This window comes from Lissotriton helveticus, chromosome 1_1 (assembly GCF_964261635.1).
Source record: "Lissotriton helveticus chromosome 1_1, aLisHel1.1, whole genome shotgun sequence".
NCBI lineage: Eukaryota > Metazoa > Chordata > Amphibia > Caudata > Salamandridae > Lissotriton > Lissotriton helveticus.
Window position 1 is genome coordinate 598,035,793 of NC_136057.1, and position 20,046 is coordinate 598,055,838.

Sequence of the window (20,046 nt, forward strand, 5' to 3'; positions counted from 1 at the left end):
CCTGCCTAAATAGCCTGACATTTCTTATCCTAAAAAGCCCCTATTTTTCCGACCTTGTACAAGAGTGATTTATGCGTGGTTTTAAGGTAGGAAACCACCTTAGTAATGTTAGTGAGTACCTAGAGAAGTATGCATATGAGGGTGTACACCATGTCCTAGTGAATAATACATGGATTTGTTAGTGGCTACAAAGTAACTAACCCTTGTATAGTTTGTTGTTAATGCTTTAATTCGTCTACTTTTCAAGGTACCCGTCACTGCCTACAGCTCTTCTAATCTTGCGTCTGTCTGCGGGTTTCCCTTTGTCTACGTGTAAAATGTATCCTACAGTTAGTGATTAAATGCATTGAAAGCTTGTTACCGGCCTAGTTTAGTATGTCTCTGTTCCTAAGACCTCAGTACAAATATTCCTCACCGCTCCCAGGCCTCGACACCCAAACATGGACACCCAATCTGTTCGCTCCAGTCTTTCGCTTTCCTGCTCGTCCTTCAAAGCCCATCTTCTGTCAGTTCTCTCTCCTGGTTTCTTCCCTCTACCTGTTATGTCAAAGTAGCTCTATTCTTGAAACCATTGGCCAATGAATTTGTAAATGTTCATACTAAATTGTAATACATTTTCTGTAGTCTTTTGTATGTAATAAAATGCATTTTTGACAGTTGCGCTGTTTTAAATTATAGCCATTGTTGGCATGCCGGCCTGTGGGAGGGGGTGGCACTAGAGGCTAAAAGGAGCCCTGTACCTTTTTAATACCTCCCTGCCCCAACGTCGCAAATGAGCGTAGGAGTGAGTTAAACTGTCTCCAGGAGGCTATCGGGGCTCAGATTATTGAGATATCTACGATAACATGATGTGTGTGTTTTTTTCCTCAGGGATGCTAGTCAGCCTAGTTCGGCCATGGGCCCACCATCCTTACACTCCTAAAAGTAGCCCTTTATTCCTTAGCCTGTGGGGTTTCCCTGTATCCCATATGATTCGTCCAGCTGTACCTGAACGTTTCTGCCGGTATTTCGCCAGTGAAATGGCTTCGAGGTTAAATAAATAGCAAATAATTCACCAGTGTGTAGAACAGCGCATCCAGCTGTAACAATGTTGGCTACAGAGAAACATTCAAATCGAGTGCCTAAAAGTAGAATTTAATTTGCATGTGGTTAAAAGGTTCAGTTTAGCGAAGTCAAGTTCCTTCTTTGACAAAAAGACAATGTAATATATTGTGCGAAGCTCTTTAACTCAGTGTGCTATTTGTCCTCATAGATGACCTAGCAGTGGAATGGGACCCAGCTTAGAAAACTGTTAATTCGTTACTTTTGGGGACCCCGCACAAATGTCTCCGTAGACCCCTCCCCTCCTTCCTTTTTCAACATAAACAATGCCCTGAACCCCGGCTTCTCTCATGCTCAGTGTTTTCTCGATGCGTGGCATCAGTTATATTTTTTTGTCTGCTGTGTTGGCATTTCTCAAAATGTTTTAATTTTAGAAAGCATACCTCCAAAGCACCTGCTGGAAATCATAAAAGTTCTACAACCGAATAGGTAACACACACCGTCTGTCTCTCTTGTCCCAACAGTCAGCCAGTGCACGTCTGTGCTGTTGCTGCAAAGTAACTCTAGAATTGCCTGGCTTGCTTCAAGTGTAGGGATGCATCATTCGATGTGGAATGCTATGATCAGGAAGAAGAATCAAGAACCGAGAGCATGGTCTCTATCACTTGGCACAGACCAGAGTACCCTTCCTGTCTGAGCTACTAGTAAGATATCCTACCTAGGGACCCACCCTCTCCTGCGTTGCTGTTTCCCTCATGAACCCTACACAAGTAGTGTACGTCTGCTTTTTCTGTGGACAGTTTAATCCTAATCAGGCAGGTGCATCTCCTTTGTTTCTCTGCCTCATGCAGCTGACTGCTGCTTCCATGTGGTGCAGGTCTCTGTTCAGCAGGGTGGTTCCACCCAGCCACTTAACGGAGATCCTTGTTGCAAAAAGTGAAACATTACTCTCTGTGCACAAGAAGTACAGGAAGAAGCAAAAGCACACTGATTTACCAATCTCTGCCACACCAACCTTTCATCAGCCCTTACCAGGTGCCCATCTCCATAGGACTCTGTTTTGTTTGGATTCCCTCCTGCCTGACCAACTCTCAAGGAAAGTAGACTCGGTGAGAGATATGTCAGACCTTTCTGAACGATCAGACTAACAGCAGCATCTATATCTAGACTGGCCTTAACCCTCCCAGTTTCACTTAGAGCCAGGCGCATGTCCTCCATTCTGAGCTCATGCTGCTTCTTAGGCCTACTGAAGGTAAAGCCAAAGATGAGAGAGATTGTGCCAGTTTTTTTTTTTCTTCTGAGCGTGTGCTGCCCAAGGCACTGTTCGTGGCACCTGGGACCAGCGATGCTCTGGACTCAAGTCTCTTTCAGCACTGTTAGTTATTCTCAAGCAGATAGTCCCACACTCTTCCCTTACTGCTCCAGTTGCCAATAGGGCTAGGTTGTACCACCATGGATCCATCATCGGGGTCTCCATCCTACAATATGCCATATTTGGGGGAAGCAGGGCACCAACTGATAAATCTCCTTGGATTCCATTAAACAAAAAGAGCTACATCCACAATGTGTTACCACTCAGTTAAGACACAGGCGTAGGAGACTTTACACAATGAATTCCAAGGACCCCAAAGGAGAGGGACGTACCTTTGCTTTGGCGGTAGCCTTGGATCCTGAGCCTTAGCCTTCTGTAGCCCTTGAGATGCAAGTGCTCAAGAAAACATGCACTCTGAGCTGGGTGCTCCAAGTCTCAGGGCGATAAGTATCAGGCTGCTGAATGCAGTCCGGTCATTTGTTCTGGTAGCCATCTGTTATATGCAATATGTGGCCCTGGTGGTCCCTTCGTTGAAGATCAAAGCTTCATCTTCTTCCATTGAGAAAGAAAAACATGTCCAAAAAGTCTCCTGAAAAAGATGTGCCAGCTTAATTATGTACCTGCAGCTAGGCAGGGCTGCCGTACAACAGCGGCCTTCAAAATTTAATGCCACGCCCTCCATGTAAAAAAAATCAATAAATCCGGCCCCTCCCTGCAGCAAATTTTTTCACAACTAGTCTAATAAATGAGGAGTGTTTAAGTAGGTCTTAACAGATTAAAAATAGCAGTTCAGTTCTGTTACCCCTTTTAAAAATGAAACCAAATACACAAGTGCCAAACATACTTTTCTGGCCAGCCAGGCTTTATTAAAGTGTGAAAGTATCCACAGTGTATTAATCTGAAAAGGTGGGTGGGGGGGAGATTTGTAGAATATTTTGAGTCCCTTCCCCTGTGATACCCATTCCCAGCAATTATATAAATGAAAAAATGTGATAGTGATGCTGCATTACAGAGTGGCGTACTGCTGCTGGTTTTTGTCACTTAGAACAAAGCACTATTATCAGCGTAATGCTTTTCTTGCCCCCCTGTAAGTGGCACTCCCGGAGATAAATTAAGCCCACCCCCCTCCATGGGGGCCCACCTCCCAGTTTGAAGACATCTGCTCTACAGGCTGTATGTACATTAGCCCCAAGTGTGAGTGGTAGCCCTTCATGGTGCCAGAGTTGGCCAAAGTGAAGTACAGGTTTAAGTTTAACCTGTATACGAAGCGAAGTAGGACCTTTTGATGTCTCAGGCTTCATTTATTCTGTTCCTAAGAATATGAACTCCAGTCCAGGCAAGCAGCAGTCCTGACTTCAAAACAAAGCACCCCTGACTGGATATGCAGCAATTGAACTCCCTTGTGACAGAAAGACAGTTGTTGAAAAGTGCCATGGCCTCAACCACCATTTGATGTCATAAAGACAGTAGCTTTGCTTCTAGTCTGTGAAGGCTTACCACCTTTTATGCTATCAACAGAGGCCAAAACATACCTAATGGCTTTTCTGGACAGCCACCATTTCACCGGCCTAGCCTCATCCTTTCACCATCCTTCTTAGCTTCATCTCTGGCGGCCAACTTGACTCTTGTTGGGTTGTGGGAGTGGCTTTAACAGCTCCACTTTCACTGGATCCAGATTACTGTTAAGAGACTGTGAAGAGAAATTGTTCCCATTGTTTCCTTATATGTAAGAGGGGAATAGAATGTTGCTTTATAATTAGTCTTTACAGTCTGAAACCATTCCTTGCCCTGTAGAAGTTAAAGATGTGCTGAATAACAGATGTTTATTGTTGCCCAACTCAATGGTACTCATTTTGTCGACCTGAAATGGATGAAAGGCTTAATGTACCCGCCGGGATTTGAACCTTTGACCATGAGGTCGAACACAGGCCCCTGCAATGGATGGATTAGTCCACTGAGCCAGCAGACGAAAGATAACCAAGCCATTCTCATCGGGGTCGATGTGATGCTAAATATTGTCTTTTGCTTTACACATTGCAGGTTTAAGTCCACTTTGATCGAAAAACCTAGTTCCAAAGTGAGCGATTTCTAACATGCATTCTTCACGTCAACTGTCTGATCCTGCCGGACGCTCAAAAATGGAATGCATATTGTCCACCCACTAATTTGCAATTGTTTGGGATTCAAAAGTGAGTGCATGCACAAATTGTGCCTAATTCCAAGTTTCTCACCATGCAATAGCGACTATGGTGGCAATAGAACATGTTATTCTCCATTTTAGAGTGTATAAATGACACAATTTACTCCCACATATCATGGCAGTGAGCTGGAGAAAACATATGTGATTTGCACACACATTTTAATCTCTTTTCGGGCGTAAATAGTGTTTTGTTCCCTAAATTGAGATTACTGGCCATGTTATGAATAAAGGTCCTGCTGTATTTGGTGTTATCGAATGACAGCTTAACTTTGTTCAGGCTCTCCAAGGTTGCCGTTGGTTTTAAAATGTGCGACGGAAAGCCAAAATATTACGACAAAAGCGATAAATAGTGTGGCAATATTGGAAAAAAATAAGATTTAAAGTACCACGATTTACACTTGAATCTCCTCATTTCCCAATATTAAAATATCGAGTTCAGGCACGGCCGACGTTAGGACACTGATGTGGTCGCACAAATATAACATTGCAGTGATGACACATTGTAAGACTCATCTTGTTAGGCAGGCGGAGGCCTGCAAAGTTGGCCTTTAGGCAGGGAAGAAAGCGTCTTGTCCTTTCTTGCTGTGACTCCTTGGAGGAGCAAGGGACTCGCAGCTGGACTCTCGTCCTTTCCTGCTCACGTGATAGTGCATCAGCACAGACAGTAAATGGGTCTCCAACAATGTGCTACCTCGTCTACTTTACTTGTGCATGCTCAGTGACTTTACATGCCTTGTTCTAGACTTCAAGTGACTGAGCAGTGAGGTATCTCTGGGGCTGAAAGTTAAGCTGGTCATCCTTTCATGCGTTCCACCGACCTTCACCAGTCGTCCAGCTCTCAGATTTCAAGGTGCTTCTCCCAGCTTGCCGTATGTATGCGGCAAAGAAGATATCGCTCGGCTGATGACGGCGTGAAAGGTTCAGGGAACCCTGTCGGTGTTTAAGTTGCCTCCACATTTATTCCTTTTTCAGGTCGAGCATTCGAGACCTCTAGTCTGTTCTTTAGTATATACTTATTATTATATACTTATAATTGTGTATGTACTTTGTGGGCTCTGGAGATTAGACCTAGGACTTGTCTGCTTCCGCTTAGGGACTTTTTTTCCTGTTCAACTGCCTCTATTTAACTTTCTTGATAAAAAACGACCAGCAGAGGTCAGTAAAATGAAAGAATTGCTTTGTACTGAGGGACTATATATTTTTTTTATTTTTTGGCAACTCCCTCCATTTAACTGTCTTGATAGAAAACGACCAGCAGAGGTCAGTAAAATACCAGAATCACTTTAGCATTCTCTAGTTTCTAGTCCATAGAAATAGTCCTCCATGAGCACCCGTAGACAATAATATTTTTTCCAAATCTTGTATTTTCAGGGATATAACCACCGATGGTCCTGATTTTATATTAAAAACAGAGTTTTTGACTATACCATTTCCTGTTGAAAGGCAATATTTCTCTCCATGTGTTCCCATACGCAGTTTAGTACTTACTTTCCCTCCATGTTAAGGAACAGTAGATGTTTCAGCACCCACGCTAATGTGCTGCATATCTAAATACATATAAGGTCCCAAAGGCGAGTCCGATTGCATTGCAAATACTTGTTAGGTTTCGCCTGGCGTCCGCTGCGCAGCAGCATTCGCGCAGGCGAAATCTAAACAGTACTGCTTTGGTCCCGCCTTCTCTTCCATTGGCTAGCTCCATAAATGGAGGCTAGCCATTGGAAGAGCGATCTGTCCGTCATTGCCGGAGCAGATTCGTGGGCGTTCCCGCGATTTTTACTCATCCAGCCCCTTTTAGGACGTCAGTGCGGCGGTGGGCGGGGTTTATTTTTTTGGTCGTCCATGTTTCTTTTGGTCATTCCGCGGCCGACCGCCGCCGGAGGAAGTCCAGGTCCAGGTGAGCACCCCCCTCCCACTGTCTGTGCCTTTCCCGCCCCCCCTCCCGCTGTCCGTGCCTTTCCCGACCCCCCTCCCGCTGTCCGTGCCTTTCCCCCCCCCCCTCCCGCTGTCCGTGCCTATCCTTGTTTCATCCATTCCCGCCCCCCCTCCCGCTGTCCGTGTGCCCGTTCCCGCCCCCCCTCCCGCTGTCCGTGTGCCCGTTCCCGCCCCCCCTCCCGCTGTCCGTGTGACCGTTCCAGAACTTAAAAATCAAGCTGTAGCCATTGCGCAAAGTGTTAATATACTGTAGTGTTAATGCACTGCAATGTGTTAATGTACAATAAAAGCCCCAGAATCGGCCACTACAGCTCAGTGTCCATGACCTGAATTGTAATGTTCCTGTTTGCGGAAGAGATTTGCCTTTCTCAGCCAGCTCCCATCACAATTATCTCCAGATCCGCGACTAGCTTAATGATGGCTCAGCTGTAAAAAGGGAATTGAATGTGAACAGATACCCGTAAAAGATCAACAGCACGTATGCAGGCTGGCACCGCCATTTCCACTAGAAATGACATTACGGTGGCTGCCAGCAGCATAACATTCAAATATTGCTTTTCACGCTTGGAAGTTTGCATATACACTTTAAATTGAACCGAGCCCGGTCTCCATGGGCAGAAAGACACTGTGGTGTATGTTGTGGGGGCAGGGGTCGCTGAGGTGTGATGGCAGGAGGTGTGAGGAAATGGGTGGAGGTAAGGGAGTTTGCTGAGGAACAATAAGGGTCGATTACAAAGTCTTTAAGGACCCGATTGAGACCAAATGTGATGGGCGAGCTGCTGTTTGCATGACACCGAGTCAAGCAGCTTCCTGCTGCGCCCCTCGGAATATTGGCGCCACTCGCCCATACCCAAAGCCGGCCTCCGATGCTGCGTTGCTCTTGGTACGACACACAGCAGAGCAGCAGCCATGGCTCTGCACACATGAGAGGCAGCGAGCTGTGATGAAGACGTTGCCTCTCTCTCTGCCCCGTCAGACCCGGTGCCTTCAACCTCGGCTGTGCGCCGTAGTTCACTCTGATGAAAGGCGGAGAGCTGCAGCGTGAGTAATGGCGGAGCCCCCCCTGCAGCCCTCATCTCGCCGCTGCTGCCAGCCTGACCTCTGCAAAGTACTTGGTGGTATGTAATGCTGAAGGTCACAGGTCAGAATCACGTGGGGGCTGAGAGTTTTCGTAGCAGATGGACAATAAATCAGGCAGGCTGTGGAATGCGCCCTGCCTGTTTGCGCAGCTCCGGTGGGCGCGGGGTGTGCACTCTGACATCTCCCTGTGAACCCCACTCTCCGGCACCCCACGCCAGTGGGGGAGTGGGGGGGCTGCCTCTCCCGGGGGTCACGCTGGAGTTCATAACCGAGTTTGGTGAAATTAGACCCGGTGACAGCAGGGTGTCTACGGTGTGCAAGCGCGGGAGAGGTGCGTGTCCGTGCCCTGCACGCCCCATGCCCGCATTGGCATGGCTGAAACACGGCACTTTACTGTTTCTACAGTAGGAAATGAGCTATCCCCTCCCAATCTGCTCGCGACCTTAACAAGCGGCAAACTAAATGTGTGCAGCGCTTAGAAGCGGGGCACATCAGGCGTGCCGCTGACATCCAGCTCCAGAACTTAAAAATCAAGCTGTAGCCATTGCGCAAAGGCAGCCGCTGTTTTTTTTTTTTTCATTGCGCTTCCACTTATAGCTGCCGGCCAACCCCGCGAGTGCTGTGTGGGGCGGCAGCTATTGTTTAACTGCTGGCTAACGTGGCGGCCCCCTGGAGATCGCCCTTCACGACCCAGGATCCTCATCACCTTCACTTGGCCCGACATCCGGACTTGGACCTACTTCACTGTGGGCGGACCCTTTAGACGGCTCCACTGCTACCCGCTCCAGCCGGCTGACAGTGGATCGGTACTCCGACCAGGTCAGCAGCCTTTCCAGACTGCCAGGGCCATGCATTCATTGCCCGGCAGTCCCCACTCCGGCTTATTTTGGAATCAGATCAGACATCCCTCAAATTCCTTCACCAGAAGGAACAGCCATTGGGCTCCACCATCCAGCAGGAAACCTTCGGCCAGGCGACTCTGCGCCTCCTTTCAGGCCTCTCCTACCTGACTTTCGGCCTTCGAGATAGGGCACGCACCGTAGTATCTATCTGTAAGTGTTTGTCAGCGCCTCATAGTGTGAGTACCGCAGTTCCTGTGATCATGCCAATCATTGTGAATACTGGTGACTGTTGGTGCTGATGGCCGTGTGAGTATCTTGCTGTCCGTGTGGGCATGCCTGCCACTGTAAGTTCTAATGACGCTGACTATCTTGTATTGTGAGTACCCGTGAACAGATTTGCCATTGTGTGTACTGATGGGCAGCGAGTAGCTCTCAATTGTGACCAAATATTGAATACTCGGTGAGTACCGCGCTGTCCCGTTTATGTGCTTGCTGTTTATATGTGTGCCATAATTATATCTATTTGCTTCTGAATGTGTGTTTTTAGTCTACTACAGAATTTGGTGAGATTTGTTTCAATCTAGATGACGTCTCTGGACGCATTTCATCAGAGATTAAGCTATTGGCAATGTAAATGACAATGCCATTTATTTATCTGTTTTCAAAACCAACACATAAATAAAAATGTTGTCATTTACAATGCCAATAGCTCTAACTTTTGCAAAGGCGAAACCGTTGCTTTGTAAATGCTTGTTTTAAAGATTGCCACATGCCTAGTGTGGTGCTGTTGCTAAAACAATGCTCCACGGTCCTACGCAGGAGCCTGAAGTTGTGTTGCATTTCATAATTTCACTTTCGGAACAGTCTGTAAAACCTATGTATATTAAGGTAATATAAGTTGGAATAGAGTTTCACAAGGCACCATTTGGCCGTGTTTATTATGAATAACGCATCATCTTGGGGAACCCCTTCAAATGACCCCCATCCTTTCCTAAGGCATATCGCACAAGTGATCTGAAGCATAGCTGCTAGCCACGTTTTATTACGGAACCATTTCTGCAAGGTTGGCAAATCTACAAATACCATGGATGCCTCAAATTGTAATGATCTTTCTGCTCAGACCCTTCTCATCTCTAAGAACTTGTTGCTGCTGTTTGTCACAGTTCAGTAGTCTGCTTGGCTGTGGACGGTGAGAGTGAGTCGGAGAGCATTCAGAAATGGAGAGAGGGAGGGCATTGGGCTGCCGCTTCAGTTATTGGATGTTATGTTTTTCCCCAGTTGCCATTGCATGGACGGCCTACCCGTCGATGACCTGACCTTTGAAGACCTGCCCTTCCGTGGATGGGTGCATTGAGCCGCTTAAGTTCGCGTTAGGTTTTGGTGATAGGGCTTCAAGCAATCTGTCTTCTGAGACTGCTGATGCACCCTGACATGTAGCTTGTCACTGAGCCCATGTGCGTCACATGCCAGGGATGGGCACAGTGCAGGTGGATCTCACAGGTCTTGCTGTAGTGCCTTAAACGCAACATCACTGTGTGCTGACGAGGTGGCAGTGACGATGCAACATAGCAGCAAGGCCGGGAGGCTGCCCGCCTATCCTGCTCCCTGAGCCGGAGCTGCCCTGGGGCATGGTTTAGAGGAAGGTGCTGCTTCATTGCTGCAATGTGGTCTGGCTTGGGGTTGAGTCTTGGCTGGGCCAAGTAGTGACTACCCACAATCCCACCGGGTGGCTAAGATTGATGACTTGTTTGTTGACCGCATCATCATCGCACACTCGATGCTGCTGTGGCTGTGACGAAGGAGGTTTGTACTTGATTCAATGTTTACACCAGGTACACCAGGTCTCTTTGATTGCAAACCGCTCCTGCAGCCAGGACTAAAACATCAATTGATGGCCAAAGCAGTGAAGGGACTCCTCTACGGGGATGGATTGCTAATTGTATCAAAGCCTCCTCATTGTAATGAATAAATAATCGATCTTTGTTCAGTAATATGACTAATATGGCACTCCTGACCCAGGTATTTATCTCATTAAGGATAATTTTATGTCCAAGGGATAGGCGATGATTCTTGGATCTGAATTATTTCCTTTTCTAAACACTAGGATCAGCATGGTTGGCACCACATTACTCACTCCAACCCCATGCTCTAGTGCTCAGCCGATTGGGGGCCCGGACACGATAAAATGAATCCTTCCTCTCATCCGCCCAGCGGGCGGGCGCAGCGGGCACGCGGATGGCACGCCGGAGGCGCGCCAGAGGCAAGCCCGTCTGGGCTCGTCCGGGCCTGGACCGGGACCAGGGCCATTCCCCCTGGCCCCGGGCTCATTGATACCCACACTACCCCCATCTACTATTCCTCTTCTCAGTTACGAGAACTCACTAAATCCACCACTAACTTGCGCTGCCGGATTGTGCCACGCTCTAGTTGCCTTGTCCCCTGCCCCTGGCCCCTGCCCCATGCCCTGGTAGTAATTACACTCTCCCTTGTCCTACTCCGTCTGCTCTAGACATCTGCCCCTTACCTAAGCGAAATTTCCGCTTGGCGCTTCTCAACGCCCGCTCCCTTCCGAAACATAGCTTAGAAATCAGAGAATTCATCGGGAGTCAGGAGCTGGACATTTTGTTCATAACCGAAACTTGGGGAGAAGCTGCCTCTGGCCCGGATTTCTGTGCAGCCACACCTGAGGGTTACTGTGTGGCAAGACAGGACAGAACTACAGGGAGAGGTGGTGGCTTAGCTATTATTCCTAAAGGGATCTTTCAATTTAAAATCGAATCTAGTCACCGACTGAATTGCGAAGCCTGTACGTTCTCCATTACACTTAACCACAATCAAGTCTTTAAGGGAATTCTTATATACCGCCCCCTGGCCCACACATCAGCTTCCTGTCGACTCTTGATGATCTTACGGAACTTTCCCTGGGCCATTCTGATTATACCATTTTGGGGGACTTCAATTTTCATCTGGAAGTCCTAGGGGATAAAGACACCACTCAGCTGATTTCCGACCTACTTGCTGTAGGATTACAGCAGTTGGTAGAAGCCCCCATCCATCAGGCAGGCCACACGCTGGATGGCTTGTTCACCAACAACTTTAACATCTCACTGACTACAGTCTCCCTGTAGTATGGTCAGACCACTCGGCAGTTATCTTTACTATCCTGGCTCATAACCCCAATCCCCCGCAATACACCTCCCGCACCCTCATTACCACCAGAGCCGGGAAAAACATAGATTATCCTCTTTTGTCCAATATTTTGGCTGAATCCTCTTATGAGCCATCACCGCACCACACGCTACTCTCTAGTAGATATCAGGATTGGATTCTGGATGCCATCAATAAAGTAGCCCCAGCTAAAACTATTACCCCCCAACCGGGCCAGGCCATCTGCCCAATGGTTCACAGAGGATCTTCGGTTACAACGCCAGTATTGCAGGAATTTAGAAAGGCACTGGCGCAAGCATTATAGGATCTCAGATAAACAAACGTATAAAGATGCGCTAGCGCTATACAAGAAAGCCATCATTAAGCCTAAAAGCGCTTTTTTTCTCGCTCAGATAGTCTGCCCAGAACTCTGCTAGAAGGCTTTTTCAAGTCGTAGATTCCCTTTCCAATCCCCCGATAGGGCCTCCCTGTGAACCATCCCAAGACCTCTGTAACGATGTTGCAACTTTTTTTTTCACCAAGGTCATGAACATCTACTCATCTTTTTCCTCCCCGATAGGTTCGGATCACATTGATCTTTTTCCTCAGTCCTCCCCACTCACTCCCACCTTTCCTAAATTCCACATAGTCACGACTGACCAGATTAGCAAGCTAATCACCTCCATTAAAGCTGGGTCTCCTTTAGACCCCTGTCCCCCTCCTATACTGAGTGCCTTAACTGAGGTTATTGCTTCTCCGCTCACGGTCCTATGCAACTCCATCTTCTCAACAGGTATATATCCAGAAATTTGGAAAAAAGCGGTTATCAAGCCTTTGTTAAAAAAGCCTTCCCTGGACCCTGCGGACTCAGCTAATTATAGACCTATTGCTTGCCTTCCATTCCCGGCCAAAATATTTGAAGCTATTATGAGCAAATAGCTGTCGGGTTTCATCGATTGCCATCAACTTCTAGATGATACCCAGTTCGGCTTCAGGAAGGGCCATGGCACCGAGACGGCTTTGATAAAAGCCTCGGACGAGATCAGGACTATAATGGACCAGGGTGGGGCAGCGGTCCTTGTGCTGTTAGATCTATCCGCTGCCTTTGACACGGTCGATCATTCCGTCTTGATCGACCGTGTCACAGCCCTGGGGGTGACCCATCTTGCCAGGGACCTCATTGCTTTGTTTTTGGCTAATCGCACCCAGGCAGTGAAATTGGGCACCTTTTACTCGCCCATCTTCACCCTTCCGTGCGGGGTGCAGCAGGGCTCCTCACTAAGCCCCACATTATTTAACATATATGTGGCAGATTTAGCGAGAGTCATTAAAGCACAGGGTCTCCGCTTAACCACCTATGCGGATGACACCCAATTGGTTTTGGCGATACACAAAGATGGACCAGCTGTGGCCGCAAGATTTCAGGAAGGGATGAGGACCATTAGCTCATGGATGTCAAGCAACTGCTTGAAGTTAAACTCGGACAAAACCGAGGTTATGACCTTTGGCAACCTTGCTCCGGAATTGTCTTCCATCTGGTGGCCCACTGAAATGGGACCACCCCCACTCCGGTTGCCAAGGTCAGAAACCTCGGTGTTATGTTCGATGAGAAGCTGCTGTTTAAACATCACGTGAATGCGGTGGTCTCTTCGTCTTTTTATACGCTAAGGAAGATCAAAAAGCTGTTGCCATATCTCCCTTTGGGGGCAGGGTAAACCTTGATCACCACTCTTGTTTTCTCTAAAATGGATTATGGCAACGCCCTCTTTCTTGGCACGCAAGAACAGATCCTATACAAATTACAATCTGTGCAAAATGCAGCGGCCAGAATTCTGCTTGGCATCCCTAGCCGCCGCTCCACCTCTCTGGCCATACGTCACCTGCATTGGCTAAGAGTCCAGAGTCGGATAAAGTTTAAGGCACTTTGTATTGCCTATAAGGCCATCCATGACTCTGGACCCAGGTTTCTCAAAGAGGCTTTTCGGATCTATGCTCCGCAAAGAGCTCTTCGCTCGGCTGGTACCCACCTCCTTTCTGTTCCACGCACCAGAACCACCAGCTGGGGAGACGGTCATTTTTTAGTAGCCACCCCTAGGCTGTGGAACTCTCTTCCTTTGCCCATCAAAACCAGTCCCACCCTTACCATCTTCCGTAAACTCTTGAAAACCTGGTTATTCAATCAATGAGTCTTCTGGTAGCTATCCGTCCCAGGCAGTCTGATATGCGCCGAGACACCTTCGGGTATTTGTGCGCAATAAAAATCTCAAAAACATAAACATGCCTACTTCACATTTGGAGACGTGAGTAACTTCAAGGCCACCTAACGCAGATGAGCCTTCAGATTTCATTTGACTATGGAAGTGCCTTCCCAGTTTGTTCTTGTGGTTTGAGTGGCTGCCAAGTATTGCAGCATTATCCTTCTACCTGTTTTGATACTCTTTTGTAACATGCCCACGTCACTTTTCTCTTGTAACACACTGCTTGCTACCTCTTACATTTTGTTTGATTTAGATCCTTGCACAAGTGCTACCATTGCCTACGTAACGTTTGTTCTTTTGTTTGAGTGTCTACCATTTATTGCATTATTATACCTCTACTTGTACTTTGTATGCCTTTGTAACCTGCACACATGTCACTTTTTCCTCCTGTAACGTACCGTTTGCTACCTCTTGTATTTTGTTTGCTCACATTTGTCACTTTTGCCTCATGTAACTTAACGTTTGCTTTTGTAATTTGCTCACTTGTAATTTTCTCCTCATGTATCATTACTGTTCCTATTGTGAAGCGCTCTGACACCTTCGGGTAAAGTCCACGCTATATAAAAACGCATAAAATAAATAAAATAAAGGAGTCGAGAGTTCTTTACTCTCTATTTCTGGTGGCATTTTGTCTGTGCTCTGAATGATATTTTGGGGTGGGGCGGCTGCCCTTGACAAGAGTTTTTAGTCTATCTTCTTAATTCTATTTCTTCGATCAGACACAGAATTTCCTGTTGCAAGTACAGCGCCTTATCTGCTTTCCTCACTTTTTATACGTGGTTCTCACTTCCTCCTCATAGCATGCAGATTTGGTGCGCCTTCCTGAAGAAGGGGTTTTTATTGCACGAGTGACTGTTAAAATTTGATGTGTGTTCCCTTTATACTAGTAAGGCGGGTCCCAGCAGATGCTGCAGTATTGCTACACAGTTACTTATAATTTCAAGCTCGACTTTTATGTTAATAGTGAGAAACTTTTTCTTCACCGACCTAGTAGCCTGGATTTGTTCTTATAAAGTTCAAGTGTACTTGCTTTACTTTAGGCATGTTTCAAAGGTATTTTGAAACACTGCAGCCGATGGTCACTGGCATCCCTGTTTTCAGTATAAAACGTTTTAAAGGAAATGTTATGTTGAAAATGTTACTTAGTATGTCGGAAGAACCATTTAGTGTGTCAATTCATATGCTGTAGAGTCTGCCCTTTATAGGTCTCATATTTACATTGTGAATCAATGAATAATGATTTCACTGTGGTCATCTACGCTACCGTTTTAAAATATTGAGCCAGAAATACCCCTGGCCTTATGCTTTGCAGTGACGATCTTTTGTGAATAGGTCTACCCCATAATCGGAGAACAAAAATATATAAGAATCATAAAAATCACCAGGAAAGCAATAATCCCATTTTTGTTTTTGCAAGGAGGGAAAACCATACATGGCCTGCACAGGTTTGAGGGGTGGGTGAGAGGGACTCCCACTAATGGAGCACTATTTTTATGTGAATGGACGGAATGTTGTAATGTTTACAAACAATGAGATCCGAGTTATTTGTTGTGATGTCTTACACATGTAGCCCGATTGAAATATCTGAAGTACCTTGCTTCTGTAGACCAGAGCATATTTACTGGTGAACATATTGCACTGACTCTTCAATCCATCACTTCGCTGGGCAGATTTAGAACCAAATTATTTTAGTTTTTTGTAATCGGATTTATATTTATCACCATTTTTTCATTTATTAAAGGCAAGTCTTTGTTTACCTGAAACTTCGTCCTCGACTGATGTGGCTGTTGCATCCTCCAAAATCTTGTCACCTCTAATTTATTTGCATTTCACCTGGCTTTTTTTTTTAAGACCAATGAATAGAATCTAGCTTGGTAGTCTTTCACACACTATCTACAATTTGCAAGAACATAATATCCACTTGAGGAATAATATTTCTTTTTCATTGTTTTTCTTCCCCCACCTTAAAGTAGTCTTCTATTAAAGTTCCTAAAAGTCTGTGTCCAAATAAGAATATTGCCTCATAGACACTAGCTGGGGCATTTTGAGGTGCCAATTAATTCAAATGTGTGTCATGAAGTCCCTTAGACACAAGCTGTTGAGTTTCATAGTTTTGGAATCCAATCTGATTCCTTAGAAGCGGGAGTAAAAGATTGTGAATCTTAGTTTGTTTTGCAAGATCCCTACTTTTTCATTTTCTTTGTGCTGTTTTAGGACAACATTGATCAGCTGTTAATGGAAGTTAACGAAATTGGCTCCAGGTTCGTAGGAATCCGTTTTTCAATGGCTTGAATACTCTATGTATAAATACTTCGCTCAATTCAAATCGGCTGTTGTATTTATCTTTTGACAGGGATATACAAACACTACTTGAAGCACAGGACAACACGCCACCTAATTCAGAAGGAGTCGCAGATTCTTCCGGTAAAACTAGATGTATCCTCCTCTCTGTAAATTGAAGTTTCATGTCATTGATGGGATCAACCTTTTCCCATTCATTTACTTTTCTTTTACAATAGATCTGCAATCCCTTCCCCTGGGAATGGAGATGAAGTCTGACAGATCCAACGTTTCCCAGGAAAGTGGGATGGAGAAATGTCCTCTTATTTCAGCAAGTGAGGAGCAGACTGAGTCTGGGTCAAAGAATGTTTCAGGTAACATCGCACCTTGTTTAGCTTTTCCTGTTAAATACTTGCTTTTCAATATGCAATGTCTGTTACTAGAATAGAGGTGATTTAAGAGTATGGATGGAATGTTTTTACGGTGCACCAATGAGGAACATGCTTTCACATTGTGTAGAAAGCCCGACATTTTCTTATGTCTGGTGTATTGTCTTAGAAGAGAGCCTGCACATTTGTCAGTCTGGTTGGGCTCTTAAACTCCTGCATTTTGTAGGCAGTATTTTGGTTGTTTTTGCTGTTACCTCCCACAATTCTAAGACTGTGATAAGTTGTTCACTGTGGTATTTTGTGCAGAATGTGTGACCAATACTTATGGCAATGATGTTGTGATCCAGTTCGTCTAGTAAAACAGTGCACAGTCAGTTTTCCCTGCACCTTGGCCCCAAACAAATGCCTCAATCAGATTTTCGTTTCTTCTATCTCAGCTCCATGTTTGAGAGTTAGTTACACCAAAAGGTGGGGGCACCATTTTTTACAGAATATCACTTCAGAATTTGCAAAGTTAAAATACTGCCCTGACTGTTTATTTTTACTCCAGGTGATCTGGGTGTTTGTTGTTTTAAGTACAATGTCAAATCACAGTAAGATTGTGTGGGTACCACTGCATTGATAGTGCATCATTTACCTTTGTAATTCTAGTGCTCTGACAGTTCTCGTTTATCAGTACGTAGATTTGCTTCTTCAGCTGTGGTCACCCTACAATTTAGTATATACCATGAATCCTACCTGCACAGCAGTAGCGGGAAGCATGAAGAGGAGGTTGTTGTGCTAGTTGAGTATTCTAAAGTTGGTGGAGGCAGACTGGACATTTCATGAACACCCGTGAGTTGAAATGTCCTGTGAGTTAAGGGCAGGCTTGTTTATAGTTAAGCTTCAGTGGTAATTTCTGAATGGTATAAGCCACTGTGATTTTAAGGGAACATAAGAATGATCCAAGCCAGAGAGGGTTTAAGTGATTTTTCGTTGAGTGCTTACAAACATGTGGTCCTCCCAAAGCAACTGTTGCAGTACTACAGGTCCAGGGTTGCTTATCCACCAACAAGGCAATGCGATAGCGAGCAATGTAAAACAATAACACTCCATCAGACTTCTTCTGATCCTGTAGTGCTTTTGCAGATGAGACATATTGGGAAGAGGTTAACTCATCTGCCATTGTTCTTGGACGGCCTGTCTTGTATTTGGGAAGAGACAAAGACGACGTTATTAGTGTGGTTACATTCATGCAATTGCTAGTTGGACACTATGGGCCTAATTCACAAACTGCACTTTTGTAGTACGTTTTGTAATACTACAAAATGTGCTACAAAGTACTGTTCCCATGTTGCACTTTTATAGTAACTTACACTTTTGAGTAAGGTTACTACTTTTCAGTATACACAAACTGCACTTTTGAAACAACTTATACCTTTGTAGCTAGTCCCTATCCCCATGATTTTCTATGGGATGGTGTTGCAGTACCAGTGGTTGGACATGTGTGGTGTTGGGCCTACTATACAAGTGTATGTTGCTACAAAAGAGCAGTTTATGAATACCGAAATGCAGTAAACCTTCTCAAAAGTGCAAGCGATCTCTGTGAATCGAACCGTCTACACAGCTGGATAGAAGATGCAGTATAAAGCAGTACATTGCCTCCCTGCCTCTTCACATGAGTAAAGGGAGTATGATGGACTTGAAGTTTAGTGTTGCTCTTACGGCCTTCTTGTTGGGTAGAGTGGTTGTGACTCTGACCTAGCTTGAAGAATCCGCCCTTCTCGTCTCCATGAATACTCGAGCATCAGTTACGATAGAAAAGAAAGAATAGGTGTTGGAGCACCATTTATACTGCAAACTTATTTCCACTGTAAACAAGTTGAATTGGGATTCTTTCCAACATATTCCTGATTATGGGCCTCAACTTGTTTTGCTTTTGCTGCCACACAGTTTTCCATCCATTATTGATCACGCATGTGGAGATAATACATCTTTTGCTGAACAGTGTTTAGAACACTTCAAAATGATCATGTAACTTTTGTGGGTGATATAATTTTGCACTGGGATGTTTCAAATGACTCCTCATTCTTTCTTTTTATATTCCTATCTTCTTAACAAATGGACTCCGCATTGCAGTAAGTACACCATTGTCAATCGACCCCCATCAACATCTTTATTGACAATAAGGACAGCCTCCTGGTTGATGACATCCTTCCAAAAGATTTGATAAATCACCTACATGATCATAGGTCAACTTAAAAATATGTAGACTTCTATTCCTCGGATTCGTAACCTCTTACATCTGTATTCAACAGATAAAACTTTTTCTTCACAAAAGAAACCTGCATTTGTGTAGTGTAGTTCCTATATCACTGATAGGCACTGCACATTGGAATAATATACACTATAGATTGACATAGGACTGAGGTCAGTATGTCTCTATTGACTACATTAAACTTAATTACTTGTGTGTGCCAGCTAACTCAGAGGTCACTAGAAACTTCTCAAATAAACAAGAAGGGATTAGTTTCTGACAACCGCATAAACATGACAACTTTGTTTCCATTAAAATGGGAACAGTCTCAGAATCGTGGAAACAATAGATAAGTTTCACTCAGTCAATCGTGCATGCTTCGTTTCTACAGAATTTACACAGAAATAGATAGAATGGCGTTTCAATAAAAAGGGTTTATTGAACAGTCTTATTTCTCATGCAAGAGATATGAACTACTACAATCGTAAGAGAGAATGCGAAGTATTATATGTACAGCGTTAGCAGTAAGATTAAATATACCTGCAATAGCATGGTCGCTATGACATATATTCATAAAAATACATACATAAATAACACAAGCTAAAATGTGAATACTCATCTGATGCTTTTAGTTAGTTCTACCCCAGTGTACCTAACCTAAGTGTAGTACGAGGTAAGAAGTAGGTGCTGTTTCTAAAGTATAGCTAACTATAGTTTAATTTTGCCAGAGTTGCCAAGAGTCCCTCTAGGTTCTAGTCTGCTACATACCTTAGAATGATAGAGGTTGGAATCTCTTTCCGGCTCTCAATCTCTAACACCCTGCAAGGGGAGTCAGAAACACTGGAGCTGGATTCTCTGCAAGGAGGATGACAGCGTCTAACCAGTGTGTCAGGCGAGGACTTGACTTCCTTCTGGACTTGCCGTAGCGAGCCGCGTCGTGCAAGTAGGCAGCCGAACCATGGTTTGCCATGGCAAGTGAAGGTATATTTATACTTGACGTCAAAGTCAGGCAGAAGAACATCATGAATGAACCCCTAAGGAACAGATGTTCATGCATAATAAATGAGTTCTTGGAGAAATCAATAATCCAAGCAAGGGGAAGTCCTAAAGGCTTAAGAGTCTGGTTTTCCAAGAACTCATTGTGGCGTTGATGGACGGATGTAGGTGGCCATGCCTGTATTTGGTTAGCATGGATAATGCCTAAATAAGGGTAGGATTTCTATGCCTAAATATGAGCAATACGAATTGTCCGTATAAGGGCATAAATAGGGAAACCTATATACGGTATCTAAATCGACACACATTTGAAGCTAAATTCTACTCTTTCAA

At 45.0% G+C, this 20,046-nt stretch overlaps 1 protein-coding gene across 5 annotated transcripts in view; it reads left to right on the top strand.

Annotated features, from left to right (window-relative positions):
• IRAG2 (inositol 1,4,5-triphosphate receptor associated 2) overlaps window positions 1-20,046 on the top strand; it is a 1,168,119-nt gene that overhangs the window by 782,559 nt on the left and 365,514 nt on the right. For all 5 annotated transcript variants that reach the window (XM_078674100.1, XM_078674103.1, XM_078674104.1 and 2 more), the window contains 3 exons: window positions 16,027-16,073; window positions 16,166-16,236; window positions 16,332-16,466. In XM_078674100.1, coding sequence (XP_078530226.1) covers window positions 16,027-16,073; window positions 16,166-16,236; window positions 16,332-16,466 — 253 coding nt within the window. The remainder of the gene's footprint in view (window positions 1-16,026; window positions 16,074-16,165; window positions 16,237-16,331; window positions 16,467-20,046) is intronic.